The following is a 20,000-nucleotide window of genomic DNA, read 5'->3' on the forward strand; positions in this document are numbered from 1 at the left end:
AGTCTGATGTTTGCATGTTTTTGCTTTGTAGTACCACTGTACTCTGTATATCATGACAGCGTGCCGTGTGACCATCAGGTGAGCCTTAAACAGGTGTGTTTGGTGTAGAGATGCTGGTTGTAATGTTCAGTTGCTTTTTTCTGCCTGTTTTTTTTCGACAGTGTTTTGATTCGTTGTGTGTAGAGGACCGTCAGTGAGCGGATCAGTTACAGGAGTCTGATTACAGATGCACTAGACACTTAACACTCATGCACCATCTGTACCCGGGTCTCAGAGATACTATATGAAAGGACTGATCTGAGTGTGTGTGTGTGTGTGTGTGTGTGTGTGCATTTATTCAGTTATTTGTTTAACAAATATTATAAATACTATCCTCATTAATTACATTAATTAATTATTAATTACCATATGAAAGTAAATATGTGCCTTTGTTTATTATTTATTCATGTTTTTATTAATTCAGAACCCAATAATGAATCCTGGGAGTTTTAAAAGTCCAGAATAGAAATGAGCGTTTAGTGAGAATTTAATGCTGAATTCAAACACTTCAGTTTTCTACACATAATGATAATCCACACAAGCCGCTCTGTCACCAGACTCCGAATACCAGGAACTTTCCCCATGTAAATACTCAGGTAACATTCGGTCTTTGAAGGAATTATCTCATTAACTATCAATAATGTCCTATGTTTCAGACACCATAGTGCAGGTTCACACACACCTTTACAAAATGAGGCAGTAATCAATAACGTTAAATAACAGAAGCTTCAGGGTGTGAACACTAACACTATTACACCATTATCTCCACTGGACTCTGAGGGAAGGAGATGAAGCTCCAGATTAGATATCAGATATTTTATTATTTTTCTGCAGGTTGGTGATGTTCCTGACCTCATCAGCTCGACTCTCAGTGTAAAGTGATGATCTAAACCTCTTATGTACAGTGGAGATGACCAGAACACAATTATAATCAGGACAGTAATCTCTCTATAACATCTTTATAAACACCAACACAACTTTCTGATAAAGGACTGTGACTCTAAAACACAGCCCTCGCTCCACTTGCAGCTCCATGCTCTAATTCTCGTCTATGTTTGTTCATCTCCAGAGCAACAGGGTTCATACACACATGCATTTCAACTTCCTGATACTTATAATCGCTCATATCCACAACATTTCAGTGTTCATAGACACTAACGCACACATCAGAGGCTCGTGCGCGGTAAAATGCGGTACTTACCCCGAGGTTAAATGGCTCATGGTGTTTATGAGAGCTGCAGATTTTATACACTGCCGCGATTCGCTAATACACACACACACTACACACACACACACTTTATCCTGCTGTATGAAGACACAGATCTGATATGCAGGCTGAGCGCGAGCTGCACTGATGACAAGTCGCGTTTCTATGGAGACTCACGTGACTCCCATTCTCCCCAAAACCCGCACCCCGCCTCTAACACACTCTCTCTCTCAATACATTAACTCATGTAAATGTCAATACAACAAGATCTGCCTCACTGTGAAACTTATAACCCATAACTACAATAATCACATCAAACGTTGTTAAAACAAAATAAAAACAACACTCATACAACACAAGTGTCTCAAACTCATGATTATATTATTTTACGTTAAGCAAAAACCATAAACAGAATGTGCATAAAAATCTGTTAAATATTTCTTAGAACTCCAACATTGATGTTTAATAAAAGCTCTCAGACACTGAACTGAACATCACAGCTCATTATGTCCTCAGAGAGCTGAATCAGGCACACACACACAAACACACGTACACACACACACACACACACACACGCACGCACACTCATGTACACACACACAAACACACACACATACGTACACACACACACACGCATGCATACACACACGCACACACACAGACACGAATATACACACGCACACAAACACACACACACACACACACACACATTTATATTTACATTTACAGCATTTGACAGACGTCCTTATCCAGAGCGACATACATAAGTGCTTAAACGTCTAATATTGGATACATTAATGCTGGTTCACTAGGTTACATACTTAAGATACCATAAGTTTAAAACATTGTTCAAAGTTACAATGAAAAATTGTCAAAGGTTGTGTTTTCTTATTATTATTTTTATAAATGCAAAAAATAGGGAAAGAAGTGCTAGTTGAAGTGTTTACTGAATAAGTAGGTCTTCAACCGTCGTTTGAAAATAGCCAGTGACTCAGCTGTCCGGACCTCTAGGGGAAGTTCATTCCACCACCTTGGTGCCAGAACAGAAAAGAGTCTTGTAGTATACTTGCCTCTTACCCTGATAGATGGTGGAACCAGTGGAGCAGTGCTGGTAGATCGGAGGGTGCGGGGTGCAGTGTGAGGAGTGATGAGGGCTTTGAGGTAAGAGGGAGCTGGTCCATTTTTGGAAAAGGACAGTTGATTGTCCATGGTTACCCCAAGATTGCGAGCTGTGGCTGAAGGGGAGATCAGATCCTTGTGCAAGGATATAGCAAGATCATGACCTGGGGATGAATCATCTGGGATGAACAGCAGTTCAGTTTTGCTAGGATTGAGCTTTAACTGATAAGCAGTCATCCATGATGAAATTTCTGCCAGACATGCTGAGATCCGATCAGAAGCTGTGGTATCTGAGGGTGGGAAAGAGGAGATAAGTTGTGTATCATCAGCATAGCAGTGGTAAGAGAACCCGTGTGAGGAAATAACTTCACCAAGAGAGTGAGTATACAGGGAGAAAAGAAGAGGACCAAGTACTGAGCCCTGTGGGACACCAGTGGAGAGTCTGTGTGGAGCAGCTGTCACTCCCCTCCATGTTACCTGATATGAGCGTCCTTCCAGGTAGGAAGCAAACCATTCCCAAGCTGATCCGCAAATCCCAAGTCTCCTAAGGGTGGACAAGAGAGTCTTGTGGTTGACCGTATCAAATGCTGCTGAGAGGTCAAGGAGGATGAGGACGGATGACAGTTTGGCTGATCTAGCAGCATGTAGATTCTCAGAGACATCCAAAATGGCTGTCACTGTGGAATGAGCTGCTTTAAAGCCAGACTGTTTGGGGTCTTGGAGGTTGTTCTGTGAGAGATAGACGGACAGTTGATTATAGACAATGCGTTCAAGAATTTTTGAAAGAAACAAGAGAAGTGACACCGGTCTGTAGTTACTGATGTCTGATAGATCCAGAGCAGGTTTCTTTCGGATGGGAATAACCCTTGCTCTCTTGAAAGTAGCACCTGACCAGATGCTATGGATCTACTGATGATAGTGGTAATGAAGGCCAGAAGGTCTTGCGAGATGGTCTGGAGCATAGTGGAAGAGAGTGGATCCAATGGGCAAGTGGTAGGATTGCAGGACTGGATGAGTTGTAAAATCTCTTCTGCTGCTACAGTTGAGAAATGTGACAACGATACATCCATACTTGAGATGTAAGTGCAGTTGGGGCAGAAGTGACGGTCCTGCAGATTTCCTCAATCTTCTACTGGTAGAAAGAGGCAAAGTCTTCTGCAGTCAGATAGGATGAAGAAGGTGGAGCCAGGGGGTTGAGTAGAGAAGAGATGATGTTGTGGAGGTTCCGAGGGTCTTGTGACAAAGCTTCAAGCTTTTCCTTGTAGAAGGAAGTCTTGGCAGAAGTCAAATCTGAGGAGAACTTGGCCAGGAGTGTACAGTAAGAATCAAGATCTTCATCAAGTTGTGATTTCTTCCACTTTCTCTCTGATGATCTTAGCTCTCTTTGATTGTTGCGCAGCACATCTAAAAGCCAAGGAGCAGAACAAGAAGTTTTCTTGGTTTTAGTGGACAGAGAAAGTCCATAGTTGAGGAAAGAGATGAGAGGAAAGTATCTGTGGCCGAGTCCAAGGGTAGTGAGGAAAAAGACTCAGGATCAGGAAGAGAAGAAAGAGTGCCAGAAGCTACAGAAGAAGGGGAGACAGAGTGAAGGTTCCGGCAGCAAAGAGCGAGGGGGTGAGAGGTAGTTTTAGGTAGGATAGGGAGAGTGATGGTGAGGGATACCAGGTGATGATCGGAGACATGTAGTGGGGTAGCAGTCATGTCTGTAGCTGGAGAAGGACGGGTGAAAACTAGGTCCAGGACATTGCCTCCTTTGTGTGTGGGGATGTAGTTGTTGAGTGTCAGGGCGAATGAGTTGAGAAGAGTCAGGAAGGAAGAAGATTGAAGCTTATCAGAGGGGAGGCTGAAGTCACCATGCCCTGTCAGAGGGGAGCTATCGGAAGGGAAAGCACTAAGCAGTGTGTCTATTTCTTCCAGGATGTCTCCTAGGGGACCAGGAGGGCGGTAGACAACAATGATAACAAGGTTGATTGGAGAGGTAACAGAAATGGCATGGAATTCAAAAGAGGAGATGGTTAAATGAGAAAAGAGGAGAGGCGTAAAGCACCATCTCTTTGACAACAATAAACCTGTACCACCACCCCTGCCTGTTTCTCGTGGTGAGTGAGAGAAAGCATAGGCAGAGGATAAAGCAGCTGGTGTAGCAGTGTTCTGTGGGGATATCCAGGTTTCTGTTAGTGCAAGAAAATCAAAGGAGTAATGGGAAGTTAAAGCAGAGATAAAATCAGCTTACTTTACAGCAAACTGGCAATTCCAGAGCCCACCTACCACCACTGTTTGAGACTTACACAACAGAGGAGGGTAGATGAGGTAACAGATCCATTACTTACAGGTGAAGCAGGCCCAGCTACGGGAGCGGAAAGCCATGCTGGAATCTTCCCGGTCGGTCGCTCACCTGTCTCAGGTAAATCACTGGCGCAAAATTAGTACTCCCTCCACCTCGACTCCGTGTATTTCTCTGTCCAGGCCCAGTGCACCCAGGAAGTGGCCTGCCCAGGTCTTGTTCACTCCGGCCCCAGGGAACCATGGACCCTGGGTGCAGCAGCGGAAGACGAGAGTCGGGCCCCGGTCAAGGACCTCTACCCCTGCGCCGCCACCGGTCTTCGAGATCCCCACCCGGAAATGTCCCCCCCCCCCCCTTCGCGAGATGGAACGCGACACTGTGATCATCGGATACTCCATCGTCCATCACGTCTGTGCTACTGTGGCTAAAGGTAAGGCTCGCACTCGCTGTTTACCTGGTGCTTGTGTTCTTGATGTCGCTGCACAGGTACCAGGGATCCTGAGCAAGCACACCGGAGCTGTGGTTCTTCATGCTGGCACAAAAGACACCAGCCTGAGGCAGTCGGAGATCCTGAAGAGGGAATTCAACACATTGGTGGAGACGGTTCGCAACACATCGCCCACGGCAAGGATCATCATGTCTGGACCTCTTCCCACGTACCAGCAAGAGAGAGAAACACCCTCAAGAGAGAAACCAGTAACCTCGAATGAAAGTGGAGAAAAAATAAATTAGAGGTTTTTAGAATTGCAAACAGTATGTCCAGCTCTAGACAGGCTCTAAAAGCTGCTAGGGCTGAGCACCTGAGCAAACTCATACTGTAGAAAATAATCAGAGCAATCCCAGGTTTTTATTTAGCACAGTGGCTAGATTAACAAAAAACAGAGATCTGAACACACTATTATTCCATCACAGTTCAGCACCGTTACACCGTTAGCACAGGTTTATGTCTGTTTATATCCGGTTTATGGTTTTATTTATCTCACCTTCTTTTACACTGGTTATTTTATTTATTATTTATTGATTTTTATATATATTTACATATATACATATTTTTTTCTTAAGAATTCTTATTTTAGTTTCTTGAACTACTTTGTGCATGTGTGTATTCTTAAGTGTATGTGTGTGTATGTGAAACGCACTGTGAAGCACTTTGGTCAGCCATGTGGCTGTTTGTAAATGTGCTATACAAATAAAGTTGAACTTGAACTTGAACTTGAACAAGTTCAGTAGTGAGGACTTTATGAGATTCTTCACTGATAAAATAAAAAGTATCAGGAACAAAATAGTTGATGTTCAACAAATGAGAGCATCTCGTGACCCAGTCTCACCTAAAGCTCTACACTCACAACTACAGTGCTTTACAAGTACAGGACAGGAAGAGTTACCTGTAGATTAACTTATTACTACAGCTAAATCAACAACTTGTTGACTAGATCCCATTCTGACTAAATTACTGACAGACGTGGTACATAAAGCTGGTGAGCCTCTTTTTAATATAATTAACTCCTCGTTATCTTTAGGTTACGTCCCTAAATCTTTCAAGTTGGCAGTTATTAGGCCCCTCATTAAGAAACCTAATTTAGACCCCTATGAACTATCAAATTACAGACCTAATTCACATCTTCCATTTATGTCTAAAATACTAGAAAAGGTTGTGTCTGTTAAACTGAGCTCCTTCTTACAGGAGAACAATATCTTTCAGTCTTTCAATTTCAGTCATGTTTCAGGTCCCATCATAGCGCAGTAGCTGCACTTGTGAAAGTTACAAATGATTTTTTCTTAGCTTCAGACCAAGACTGTATGCCCCTATTAGTTCTACTTGACCTTAGTGCTGCATTCGACACTATAGATCACAACATTCTCCTACATCACTTACACAATCACATTATGTGATTAGGTATTCACGGACAGGCTTTAAGTTGGTTTAGATCCTACCTGTTTGATCGATATCATTTTGTAGAATTAAAAGGTGAATCCTCCAGTTTATTGCCAGTTAATTATGGTGTCCCTCAAGGATCAGTTCTAGGACCTCTGCTTTTCTCGATATACATGCTTCCATTAGGGAACATCATTAGAAGACATGGGATTAGTTTCCACTGTTATGCTGACGACACACAGTTATATATCTCATCAAAACCAGATGAAATAGCTAAATTGTCCAAAATAACTCAGTGCGTTAGAGAGATAAAAGACTGGATGAGCTGCAATTTTCTGTTGTTAAACTCTGATAAGACAGAAATACTACTTATCGGTCCATTAACCATTAACCAGAAGCTCTCACACTTCACCTTCCATTTAGAGGGATGTTCTGTTACTAGTAGCTCGACAGTGAAAGACCTGGTGTTTATTAGACAGTAACTTGTCTTTAAAATCATATCACCATATTACAAACACAGCCTTCTTCACCTTAAAAATATTGCCAAGCTGAGAAACATCCTGTCTGTATCTGATGCTGAGAAGCTAGTTCATGCTTTCATGACCTCTAGACTGGACTATTGTAATGCATTACTAGGTGGTTGTCCTGCATCTTTAATAAATAGGCTACAGTTAGTCCAAAATGCAGCTGCCAGAGTTCTCACTAGGACAAGAAAGTATGACCATATAACCCCAATTTTATCATCTCTACACTGGCTACCTGTTAAGTTTAGAATTGATTACAAACTGCTGCTACTTACGTACAAGGCTCTTAATGGTTTAGCTCCCATGTATCTAACTAGTCTTCTAACACGTTACAATCCTTCACGCTCTCTGAGATCACAAAACTCAGGACTTCTGGTAGTTCCCAGAATATCTAAGTCTACTAAAGGTGGTAGAGCGTTTTCTTATTTAGCTCCAAAACTCTGGAATAGTCTTCCTGATAGTGTTCGGGGCTCAGACACACTTTCACAGTTTAAATGTAGATTAAAAACTCATCTCTTTTGTCAGGTGTACACATAATACATCCCATAATATTGTGCTCTATTACATCAGACCAAATGCACATTATCATCTAGTGCTTGCTAATATTATGAACAGCAGCTATGTTAATTCCTCTACGCTGCTTCTCTCTTTCTACCCATCCAGAAATTGTACCAGCTTCAACTGTTTTCAGTGTCATGAATATTTTGGATCTCCACTGAGACGAGGGCGACTATGAGAGGATCCTGAGACATCTAGAGACCTACCAGGTCCAGTTGGACTGTGCTGTACTAAAGAGGAGTTACCAACTCCATGTGGTCTTTGAGGACAACAATCTCTTATCACTACAACATTTATCAGACTGTATATTTATAATCACACCCCCAGTGTCACCCATATGAGGATGAGGTTCCCCTTTGAGTCTGGTTCCTCTCAAGGTTTCTTCCTTTACCATCTAAGGGAGTTTTTCCTCCCCACAGTCACCTGAGTCACCTCAGACTTGCTCATTGGGGATAAATACAAACACATTTAAATATATCTAATTAGGGTTGCCACCTTCAATACAGAAAAATAAGGGATGCCTGACGCAGCGGGGGCCACAACCCTCGGGGCCACGATGACCACAGTCTCGATGGCGTGCCAGTGGTGGTATATCATAACTTAAAACATGTATTCATAAAAATATTAAGATTGATACCAATGGACATTATAATAAGATATCTGCTATTGAAATCAGTGTGAACAGATGCACTCAGTCTCTCACTATCACAACTTAAGTGGTCATATTGAATACACAGCTATGACAATAATAAATATACGCCAAAAAAAGTGTGACTGAGAACACAAAAAATAAGCTTTTGGAGGAACTTGTGAGATGTGAACCATATTTTATTAACTTATTATTAAATTAACAGATCCATAACTTAGTGATTAATTAACTTGCAAACTTGCAAAAGATCTTCCATGAACATCATGAACATAATAACATCAGTGGATGTATATCAGTGTATCAGTGAATATCAACGGACCAGAAGTAGTAGTGTGCAGTATTGGAGCATGTCAGGCCTACTTTCTTTTATAAGTGTACTTCTTGTGACTCCGTGCAGCAATGAGAAGCTGTTTGTCTTTCAATCAGCTACAGTAAAACTCTGAACATTACTGCTCAAAGTTAAAAGTGATAAAGAGCTCACTCTGGAGATGCCATCGTTTCGAGTTTCTGTCACTCTGACTCTGTCAAAAGAACCGGCGAGGCGGCGTCCCGCCCTCCTCTGACTCTGATTGGCCGTGATTCACGGCCCGTAGCCCTAAAACAAACCAATCAAACCAACGATGGCAACGAGTATTACCCAATCAGGGGCAGAATAGGACGCGCCTCCACACAATGCGGGTGGGGTGATTCGCATGGGATGCTGTATAAAGTGGACCTATGTAAAATACGGGACGCGTCATTTTGCCTGTAAATACGGGACGATTCCGTATTTCACGGGACGGGTGACAACCCTATATTTAATATTAATCTGGAATTTTTGTAATATATTAATCTTTATATTATTCTTTATAATAACCTTTGTTCTAAGTTTATGTTCTGTAAAGCTGCTTTGAGACATTTTATCCAGAGAGACGTACAAAATGTTAATAACTATAACAAAAAAAATGATAAGTAAAATCAAAACAAACGCTAAATAGAAAACATCCTGTGATTATCTGCGGTTTACAAATACAGTAATGCTCAATGCTGTCACCTAGCGGCCGAAACCATTAGCATTAGCATTAGCATCGTCACGCCTCCACACTTCCTGTGTTTACAGCACAGACAGCTAGCGGCTAACAGGGGACAAGCTTCGTTTTTACGTAAGTGACTTATTACTTTAAACTACTGTTCAAATTCACAGAGAGCGTCAGATAGGCGTGTGTTCAAAATAACAGGAACCCTGTTTATCGTTCACTATTCACTTTGTAGGTGGTTGTATGGTGGTGACTTGTTACGGTGGTGGGTTTTGTGCTCGAGTCTCCATCAGTGAACAGTTGAAGACGTTCGCAGGAAGTCAAGTGAATTTAAGAAGCTTTTATTGTCATTTCAACCTTCTATATCTGACTCAGTATACAGTGACATGAGAGAATGTTTCTCCAGGACCATGGAGCTACATGAAATGACTTAAAGCTACATAAAACGGAAAAGGACTTGAGTTCTGGACACATGCTTTGATTTGTACAGTCCAGTGTAGGAAGGAATTAGTGTTAAATCTATAATAAACTCAGAAATTATGCGGATTTTTTGCTCAAAATGGTTGCACAACCCCACCTGATTATATACAGCTGTAGAAAGGACAGTATTTATAATCCAACTCTGTGTTTATAATGATTTATAATCCCACTCTCAGTGTTTATAATGATTTATAATCCCGCTGTCAGTGTTTATAATGATTTATAATCCCACTCTCAGTGTTTATAATGATTTATAATCCCACTGTCAGTGTTTATAATGATTTATAATCCCACTGTCAGTGTTTATAATGATTTATAATCCCACTGTCAGTGTTTATAATGATTTATAATCCCACTCTCAGGTGTTTATAATGATTTATAATCCCGCTGTCAGTGTTTATAATGATTTATAATCCCACTCTGTGTTTATAATGATTTATAATCCCACTCTCAGTGTTTATAATGATTTATAATCCCACTCTCAGTGTTTATAATGATTTATAATCCCACTGTCAGTGTTTATAATGATTTATAATCCCGCTGTCAGTGTTTATAATGATTTATAATCCCACTCTGTGTTTATAATGATTTATAATCCCACTCTCAGTGTTTATAATGATTTATAATCCCACTCTGTGTTTATAATGATTTATAATCCCACTCTGGTGTTTATAATGATTTATAATCCCACTCTGTGTTTATAATGATTTAGAATCCCACTCTGGTGTTTATAATGATTTAGAATCCCACTCTGTGTTTATAATGATTTAGAATCCCACTGTCAGTGTTTATAATGATTTATAATCCCACTGTCAGTGTTTATAATGATTTATAATCCCACTCTCAGGTGTTTATAATGATTTATAATCCCGCTGTCAGTGTTTATAATGATTTATAATCCCACTCTCAGGTGTTTATAATGATTTATAATCCCGCTGTCAGTGTTTATAATGATTTATAATCCCACTCTGTGTTTATAATGATTTATAATCCCACTCTCAGTGTTTATAATGATTTATAATCCCACTCTCAGTGTTTATAATGATTTATAATCCCACTGTCAGTGTTTATAATGATTTATAATGCCGCTGTCAGTGTTTATAATGATTTATAATCCCACTCTGTGTTTATAATGATTTATAATCCCACTCTCAGTGTTTATAATGATTTATAATCCCACTCTGTGTTTATAATGATTTATAATCCCACTCTGGTGTTTATAATGATTTATAATCCCACTCTGTGTTTATAATGATTTAGAATCCCACTCTGGTGTTTATAATGATTTATAATCCCACTCTGTGTTTATAATGATTTAGAATCCCAAACTTAGTGTTTATAATCTTGCGGACTGAGGCACCTAGATATGATGAGCAGTGACTCTCCAGGCCTACACATTTACATACACACACACACACACACACACACACACACACATATATATAAAGCTATGCATTCACCCCCACCCCCATCCCACGCCTTCGCCGCTTTGCACCACCAGTCTGACAAGTGGGTCTGTGACCAGCGCTGAGAATGGCTGCAGGACCTGATGGCTGCTTGCCTGTGCTGGATTACCTCCACCCCCCACTCCCCCCATTTTATGAATTGTATGTATGGACAGGTTATATTTATTATATTATTTATATAATGTTTTCAAATATTTAAAATTTAAGTTACTTAACTTTTGAAAGTTCTGATAACTATTAAATTATTTCCTTTAAGTTCTGTGTTTCGTTAGTCTTTATGTTGAGAGATTAAATCATGCTAAAAAAGAACAGATCCTAAGAGCAGATCACAGTCTGTGAGAACCTGTTATTAAAATGTGAATAAATGTCTGCTCTGATACTGTTAAAAAGTTAAGATATCAGTTTACAGAAGTAAATATTTTATTATTAAAAATAAAATCGCTAAAATCATTCATTTATTTTACAAATAAATCATTTTTGATTTTAGCATGACTGAAAGGATGATGAAAATGCAGGGATGGTTGTGATGAGTGAATGGTGTCTCTGTGGTTTGGTTTCCGCACAGCAGGAACTCCACACTAACATGTGACTTTCCTCTGTGCAGGTTTTGGAGCTGCAGTTGCTGTTGAAGGCTGTGAGAGATGTTGAGCAGCAAAAGTGACCAGGATATCAGCTGGATGCTGGACGATTATGGGATAAAACACGGCCCTGTGGTCGGTGAGTCTCAGTATACTCTATTCTGTTGTGTTGGGTTTATTTTGGTTTGTGTGTGATGTGAGGATTGTGATTTAGGTTCCACCAGATCTCTGTATGAGAAGAAGCTGAGAGACATCATGGCTAAAGGGAGGAAGAGAGGAGCATCAGAGCAGGCAGTCTTCAGAAAACAGCGTATGTCCTGTGGGGGAACCATCACATTTATTATTATTATTATTATTATTATTATTATGATGTCTGCAGACACTTGATGTCACATATTAAATACATTTTCTGTTGTTTCTCTGTAAAGAGGATGAGGATGTTTACCTCCCCCAGCACAGATCTGTGAGTCTTAATAAACCTCCTTCTTCTGACTCATCCACATGTATATGTTCAGTGGTACTTATTAAACATGTGAATATGTGTTACAGCAGTTATTTAATACATGTACATGATACATGGTGTGTTTCTCTCATTTCTCTAGTGGGGACAAGAAGCTTTCAGCAGCCGGTAATTGACTCCACATCGTGTTTCTCTCTGTTATTCTGCCCTGACAACCCCCCTCTCTGTATCTCTTTCTCTCTGTCTTTCTCTCTGTGATTTTGGTACTGAGTTAAAGTTATAATCATATAAATATCTCCAGGAGTTTATCTTTTCCAGGCCCATGGTGTCTCCATACTACGCAGTGTCTCAGGGGAAATACACAGCAGTGAGACCGGAGAGGATGCAGGAGAGGACAGTGAGTCAAGGTTCAGGACGATTTGTCCCTCTGTGGCTTCAGATTATGTTGTTCCTCATCGTAGCTGGTGTCCTGGTGTTTATCTTCATCAACATGGAGGCAGCTCAGCAAACACCATTCAAACACCTCACATAGCACACACTTTACTTGTCTTTCACTGAATGACGTTATAAACGCAGTGGTGTGTGTGTGTGTGTGTGTGTGTGTGTGTGTGTGTGTGTAAAAAACACAGCAGTGATATAAATCATGATAAGAAGCTCAAGTTTAATCACATCCAGATGTCACACTGGGTGTATTATTATATACAGGTCTGTGTTGTGTGTGTACTTATATATGTATGTTTTAGCTGAAGGTTGTGAACTGATTTAAAGTTCATGTAAAAATAAACATCAGTCTTAGATGTGAAAGAGAAAATCCCACTGAATAACATCAGGTCTTTTTCCTCAGTGTATTTTGTCAGCCATGTGGGTCACATAAGATAGAGAAATGTGAACAGTGAGCATTCAAAGTGTATGCAAAGTGCCTTATTACTTCTGCTTTCACTTCTCTCAGCCTCCTGCATTAACGCTCATATTTTGATACCTACCGTTGCCTGTGTGTGTGTGTGTGTGTGTGTGTGTGTGTGTGTGTGTGCTAAAAAAGGTTTAGCTTGTTTGCTAAATTAGCCTTTGACACCTGACTGTACAAACACCACATAACAGATTCTCTCTTTGTCTCCCCATCACACCTCTGTATGTAAATTAGATGAGATAAATAAAGAAAAGTGTTTACATTTATAGTGTTTACATTTATAGTGTTTACATTTCACAGACACACCGTATATCCTCCGTATCATTCTAGCCCCGCCCCTTTATCCTTCTGTATTCCGGGAATTCTGCCTTCTCATCTGCTATTGGCTAATAATGTTCTCCTCTGTTCTGATTGAATAGCTGAGAAAGTCACGTGGTTACAAAGCAACGCATGTTATATAAGGCAGGATCTCATTAATACGGACAGGTTTCGATTACATACGAGGGTTAAGTTCGATTCGATTCGATTCGATTCGATTCGATTCGATTCGATTCGATTCGATTCGATTCGATTCGATTCGATTCGATTCGATTCGATTCGATTCGCCATGCTGTGGCAAATTCTGAATTGAGCAGCCGAAAGAGCTGAGATATATACATATATATATATATATATATATAGAGAGAGAGAGAGAGTCAGTATGTACTGACTCACTCAAATGATTATACAACAGAAACGTAGCTTGTTTATGGTTGGGTTGTGTTGGGGGTGGTGTGGTAGGGTGTTGGGTGTGGGGGGGGGGTATTATGTGGGGTGTGGTGGTGTAGTGTGTGTGTGGTACTGTGGGTGCGATATTGTGTGGGGGTGTGTGGTATTGTGTGGGGGTGGTATTGGGTGAGGGTGTGTAGGTGTAGTATTGGGTGGGGGTGGGTTTAGGTGTGGTATTGGGTGTGTGTGTGTGTGGTATTGTGTGTGTGTTTGTGGTATTGTGGGGTAGTGTGTGTGGGATTATGTGTGTGTTGTCAGAGCCACTAAGTGGCGCTGTGGGTTTCACCTTTATCAGGAATTTTAAAATGAGACTTCGTTTATATAATCAGGACACAGTGCAGATCTCTCTCTGTGTGTGTGTGTGTGTGTGTGTGTGTGTGTGTGTGTGTGTGTGTCCATAGTAAAGCCTCACACACACACACACACACTGTGAGCTGCAGAGAAGCTGAACCATGGAGCCGTTTCCTGTCCGGCACTGAGAGCGGATTAAACACCGCGGATGTTGTTTGTTTATGTTTATGAAGTGTTAATGCGCACTGATCATGCCGGTGAGGACACTGATGGACTCCGTGAAAATAAAAGCGCATTTCGGCGGGTGAGTTCAACAGGTTCCTGAATGAGTCGGTTCTGTCGGAACGACTCCTCTGAGTGAATCGATTAGCAATAACAGAAGGTCTGACCGTTTTACTAAGCAATTAATTTTGATTGAATTGCACAAATATTATAATGACGTCTGTACTTCAAAGTATTTGGTAAAATATCGAGTTAATCAACTGTTACACCAAAACACAGTAAAGTGTCAATTCTGAATATGGCAAAGAAAATCTTTAGTGATAGTTTGTTGTTCACAGATCAGTTTAATGAACTTATCTTGGCCTAAATAAACCAACTATATACACACCAATCAGACACCAGAGAGCTTTCTACTCACTGAATCGACTCCTAGGAAAGAATCGATTCACAATAACTGATGAATCAAAAGTTCTTGCAGAGTTCAGGTCCAACTGAAGTTCTTAAAGTAGTATTAAAATTACTATTACAATTTTACTATTTAACAAATTTTGATTTAATTTAAATAAAATAGATGTATACTGTTTAGATTTATTTTTAGTAATATATAAATAATATTAGGAAAGTATCGTATTCCCATCTCCTGCATATTTTTGTACAAAATGAAGCATTTATTAAAGTATTAATTAAAATATTAAATTAAGATTTATTTGTACAACACTCTTAGTAGACATTGTGCCAAAGCAGCTTTACATAAATCCGGATGAGGATTTTAAAAAGATGGGGTCAGTGTGCTGTTATGAGTTTATTCTTAATTCTGATGGAATTCTGTTTTATATTTGATTTATTATGCAGTCTTTAATGTGGTCTGTAATGGTAGTTTAACGGAATGTGTTCCATTGGTTCTGGTTCCTGATGGATTATATAATTTTATCCTGATGGTCATCACCATGTGGTTGTATGAAGTTGTGGTGATGGAGTGTATTCTGTGTTGTCTTCAGGGTTCAATTTCAATTCAGTTTAATTTACGTGTATAGCACTTTTAACAATTCACATTGTTACTGTTCACATTGTTACTGTTCACATTGTTACTGTTCACATTGCTCACACAGAATAACAGAAACAGAATAAAAATTGTAAAGTTTAAAATTAAATTGCTATTTATCTCTAACATTTATTCCTAGTGATCAAGCTTGAAGTGACGGATCCACACTCAGAATCAATCATGAAACTGACCACTTAGACAATCGCTTACTGAAGATTAAGGAATTATCTTTATAACTAGAAGAAGAATTGCAGTATGTTCATTAAATGAAACAAATCAAAACCCTGTGTTTGATTCAGTTAATGAGTCAAATCATTGAAGTGATTCAGTCTGATTCAGTGAGCTTCAGAGGCCTAAAGGTTGATTTTACATGTTATGTCAAGTTCCTTTTTTCTGATCATTTTAGGAACTCTTCAAACTCTTCATTAGTTATGCTGATTACTTCATTGATCTTATCTGAGGTGTGTTGATGTATTTTCTGACTCTGTGTGACTCACTGATAACTATATGAATATAAAGAAAAGGAGAAGTGCAGTTCTGTGTAATACGTAATGATTTAATTGTTCAGATTCTGGTGCTGTCTGATTAATGAACGGTGAGTTTGTCGCTCACACACACCTGTCTATAATGAACTGTCACCTGCGTGATGAGGAAAGGGCTTTCACACGTGGCTTTCACAGGGGAACCCTTTTGCTTTCTCTTTTATTTATTGATTAAAGTTTTAGCTTTTGTCTAAAGTGAGAGGAGTTTCCTGAATCAGTTGTGACAGATAAAGGTTCACAACATCTATTTATTTATTTATTTATTTATTTATTCATAATAAACTCTACTAAGAAACAGGAAGTGATTCACTTAAAACCCCGATTTCTTTCCTGTGCTGTAAGGATGAGTATAAAGGTTAGAGATGATGTGAACACATTTTGTTGCTGTTGATTGTTGTTTGCTCAACAGTTATTACACACCTTCTGAAATTCCTTTCAGCTGGAGTCATGGTGAAACGTTTGACGTGGTATCAGAGATAAAGCTGCTGTAAAATTCACCCTCTACAGTCTCTACAGTTTTATGGCTTACAGCTGAAGGCTTCATTATAAATCCTGAAGTTCTCTGTATCTTAGTGAACTCCTTCTCTGTGTCAGTTGTGTTCCTCACGTCCTCTCCTGAATCAGCTGCTGAAGCTAATAAGCTAATTATCTAGTTGAATTAGGTGAGTGTGAGCAGGGAAAAGTTTACACACCCCACTGTTGTCAACCACAAACCAGCAGATCTGCTGAAGTGCTTTATTAGAGTTTATTAGACTGCGGTTCCTGTGTTGTCTTTGTACACATTGGTCCTGTGCTGAAGTCTCTTTGTAATAAAGGTTCTCTAGTGTTTCTCTGAAATAGACCTTCAGTTTTAATTGTTACTGTTGAAGCTCAGGATGTGTGTGTAGGAGCAGTCACTAGCATACTGTCACTTGTTGCGTGTGTTTCATCTGTAATCATCAGGTTTTGAATAATTTCTGTCTTATTATTGACTTAGTATTGTCACTAAATCACACTTTTGTTTGTAATTCCTAGATTATTTATTTATCTATTTATTTATCATCTTTTATGAAGTTTTGCAGTCAAGAGCTCAGATGCAAGTTTAGTATAAAGTGTGTAGGTGTGTGTGCGTGTGGAGTTGTGTGCGTGTGTGTGCGCGTGTGGAGTTGTGTGTGTGTGTGTGTGTGTGTGTGTGTGTGCGTGTGGAGTTGTGTGCACGTGTGTTAGAAAAAGCATCCGGTTTTAGCTGAGCTAGGGGATTCCAGTTTCTATAAATATTTCCATCACACACACCTGGTTTGTTGCCTAGAAACCAGTCCTGTTATTGTTTCTTTATTTTAATGCAGATAGAATTTATTGTCAGTGAGACTCATTGATTATTGATTACATAATTATTTTCAGTGATTTGATGTGAGGAAATATTTTACCATCATAATACATGACATTAGTGTGGATCAATGGGCGTGGCTTTGATAAGTGGGTGTGGCCTCAGTGTCTAATTCTCAAACACCCCGATTAACACAGAAAGCGGTGGTCACAATGAAGTTAGATATTAATCATTATCATATTCATACATTATGAATTTTAATCAAATTAATGATGTATTTCTGTGTTTTATTCTTATTACAGTAGTTCTAGTTATTTTCAGTGTGGAACTAATAAATTATTACAGAATTCATCTAGTTTTTAAGTTATTACAGTGGTATGAGGTTATAGTATTTAATTATTACAGTCTGACAGTAATTAGCTTTCAGCTGTGTAGTATTTTAGTAATTAGAATTAACTTCTGAATATAAATGATGTCCTTTAGTTTTATTCAATACAAAAACAAGCCAGTGATTTCTGCGCCGGTCCCAAGACTGGATTAATAGAGAGGGTTGAGTCAAGGACATTAGGTGTAGAACCTGAAAATCTACACGTGCGAGTGGTCAGTTGATGCTGAGGATAGAGTTGGGGGAAACAAATGACTCGCTGTGGTGACCCCTAAAGGGAAAAAACACTGAATCAACATTGTGTTAATATTTAATACACAAACAAAACATAAACACACTGCTCATGTCACATGACTGACATTCATACATTAAACAACCTCAGGGTCTCTTCTGAAACATGGTTATCTCTCAGTTATCAGTCAGAATCTGAGATTTGTTCAGAGACCTGCATTAACAATAAAGTGAAGAATTCATCACCATTAACACCATCATCTTTGTTGTCGTCATCAAGAGGCACAGAGGCCACACCTCTTTTACTGAGGGCACAGAAAGTTCCTCTTGCCCTAGCTGTATGTGTGCAACGACTCACTGAACATTAGTCTGAATTACCAAGAAAACGCACGGACACACACACACACACACACACACACACACACACACACACACAGTGCTATACAGAAGGTCACCTTCGGAGCTGCAGTGTGTACAGGGAACACTGATATAATTAATTCGATAAGTTTCCATTCAAATCATTACTTATCACAAATTGTGTATGTATACAAACATCTGTATATATATTTGTGTGTGTGAACAGAGACATGCTGATCTCGTACCTGGACTCAGGTGTGTCCTTCTCAGAGATGTGTGAGGAGGTGAGGAAGATTTGCAGTGTCCACAGGAACTTACCCATCACTCTCAAGTGGATTGATGATGAAGGTGTGTGCATGTGTGTGTGTGTGCGTGTGTGTGTGTGTGTGTGTGTGTGTGTGTGTGTGTTATGAAGCAGTTTGATTATGAAATCTTCAGATGTTGTTCTTCTTCTGAGTTTGAACCTAATCCAATTTTGTTACTGTGTGTGTGTGTGCATGTGTGCGTGCGTGTGCATGCGTGCGTGTGCATGCGTGTGTGTGCGTGCGTGTGTGTGTGTGCGCGTGTGTGTGTGCATGCGTGTGCATGCGTGTGCATGCGTGTGCATGCGTGTGCGTGCGTGTGCGTGCGTGTGTGTGCATGCGCATGTGTGTGTGCGTGCGTGTGCACATGCATGTGTTGAGCAGGTGACCCTTGTACCATCTCGTCACAGATGGAGCTGGATGAGGCGTTTCGGATCTACAGCCGGAGCAGATCATCTGGACTCCTCCTGCACGGTACTTTACACCACCTCTCTGCTCTCACAAGTGTAAAGTACACAATTGTTAAGATTGTCCTAAAGGGCGTGGCCTAACATTCTAATGAGTAATAAGATCGTCATCTCTCCGTCTGAAGCCTTGTGTACAACGTCACTCAGGCATCTAAACACAACAGACACCTAGAAACTTCTTAAATACACAGAAAAATGTTGATCTCCTTTATTTTGACGTCAGTTGTATAACATTAGAAACACTTCACATCACATGTCTTTGTCTCTGTCTCACTTGTGTAGTGTTTCCCAGTATTCCGGAGAAGCCAGGCATGCCGTGTCCTGGAGAGGATAGTAAGTGTCTCTTTGTGTATATGTGCACATAGGTGTGTGTGTGTGTGTGTGTCTGTGTGTGTGTGTGTGTGTGTGTGTGTGTGTTTACTGACTGCTGTAATATATTACAGAGGAATTGTGCTGTAACTACTGATTTTTGATCATACTGTACTTATATATTGAATTACTGGACATTAAATAATTTTTTTTTTAATTTCTTATTGTTTTATAACAATTGTAGCAACAGGAAAAACTAAAAGAGCCAGAAACAATTGTATGAAGGACAAATGGTGACTTCTGCTGTATAACATGCACATGCAGGGTTACAGATATTCAATTCAATTAATTTCTAATTTATTTGTATGGTATTTATTTAAATGTGTATGTATTTATCCCCAATGAACAAGTCTGAGGTGACTCAGGTGACTGTGGGGAGGAAAAACTCAATGGGATGGTAAAGGAAGAAACCTTGAGAGGAACCAGACTCAAAGGGGAACCTCATCCTCATCTGGGTGACACTGGGGGTGTGATTATAAATATACAGTCTGATAAATGTTGTAGTGATGAGGAGGTTGTTGTCCTCAAAGTGGAACTCCATGGCAAGGCACTGTG

General features: G+C 39.8%; 2 protein-coding genes across 3 annotated transcripts in view; one reads left to right on the forward strand and one right to left on the reverse strand.

Annotated features, from left to right (window-relative positions):
• The window catches only part of erich3 (glutamate-rich 3), a 20,221-nt gene extending 18,866 nt beyond the window's left edge, over positions 1-1,355 (reverse strand). The window contains exon 1 of the mRNA XM_060880904.1: positions 1,241-1,355. Within this exon, the coding sequence (XP_060736887.1) occupies positions 1,241-1,260 (20 nt within the window). The 5' untranslated portion in view covers positions 1,261-1,355. The remainder of the gene's footprint in view (positions 1-1,240) is intronic.
• Positions 1,356-14,317: 12,962 nt separating this feature from the next.
• prkcz (protein kinase C, zeta) overlaps positions 14,318-20,000 on the forward strand; it is a 52,870-nt gene continuing 47,187 nt past the window's right edge. Inside the window, exons 1-4 of one of the 2 annotated variants that reach the window (XM_060882506.1) lie at positions 14,318-14,526; positions 18,534-18,655; positions 18,994-19,083; positions 19,359-19,409. In XM_060882506.1, the coding sequence (XP_060738489.1) occupies positions 14,474-14,526; positions 18,534-18,655; positions 18,994-19,083; positions 19,359-19,409 (316 nt within the window). In that variant the 5' untranslated portion in view covers positions 14,318-14,473. The remainder of the gene's footprint in view (positions 14,527-18,533; positions 18,656-18,993; positions 19,084-19,358; positions 19,410-20,000) is intronic. The other variant, XM_060882505.1, reaches the window with a different exon arrangement.

Source organism: Tachysurus vachellii, chromosome 11 (assembly GCF_030014155.1).
Source record: "Tachysurus vachellii isolate PV-2020 chromosome 11, HZAU_Pvac_v1, whole genome shotgun sequence".
Classification (NCBI taxonomy): Eukaryota; Metazoa; Chordata; class Actinopteri; order Siluriformes; family Bagridae; genus Tachysurus; species Tachysurus vachellii.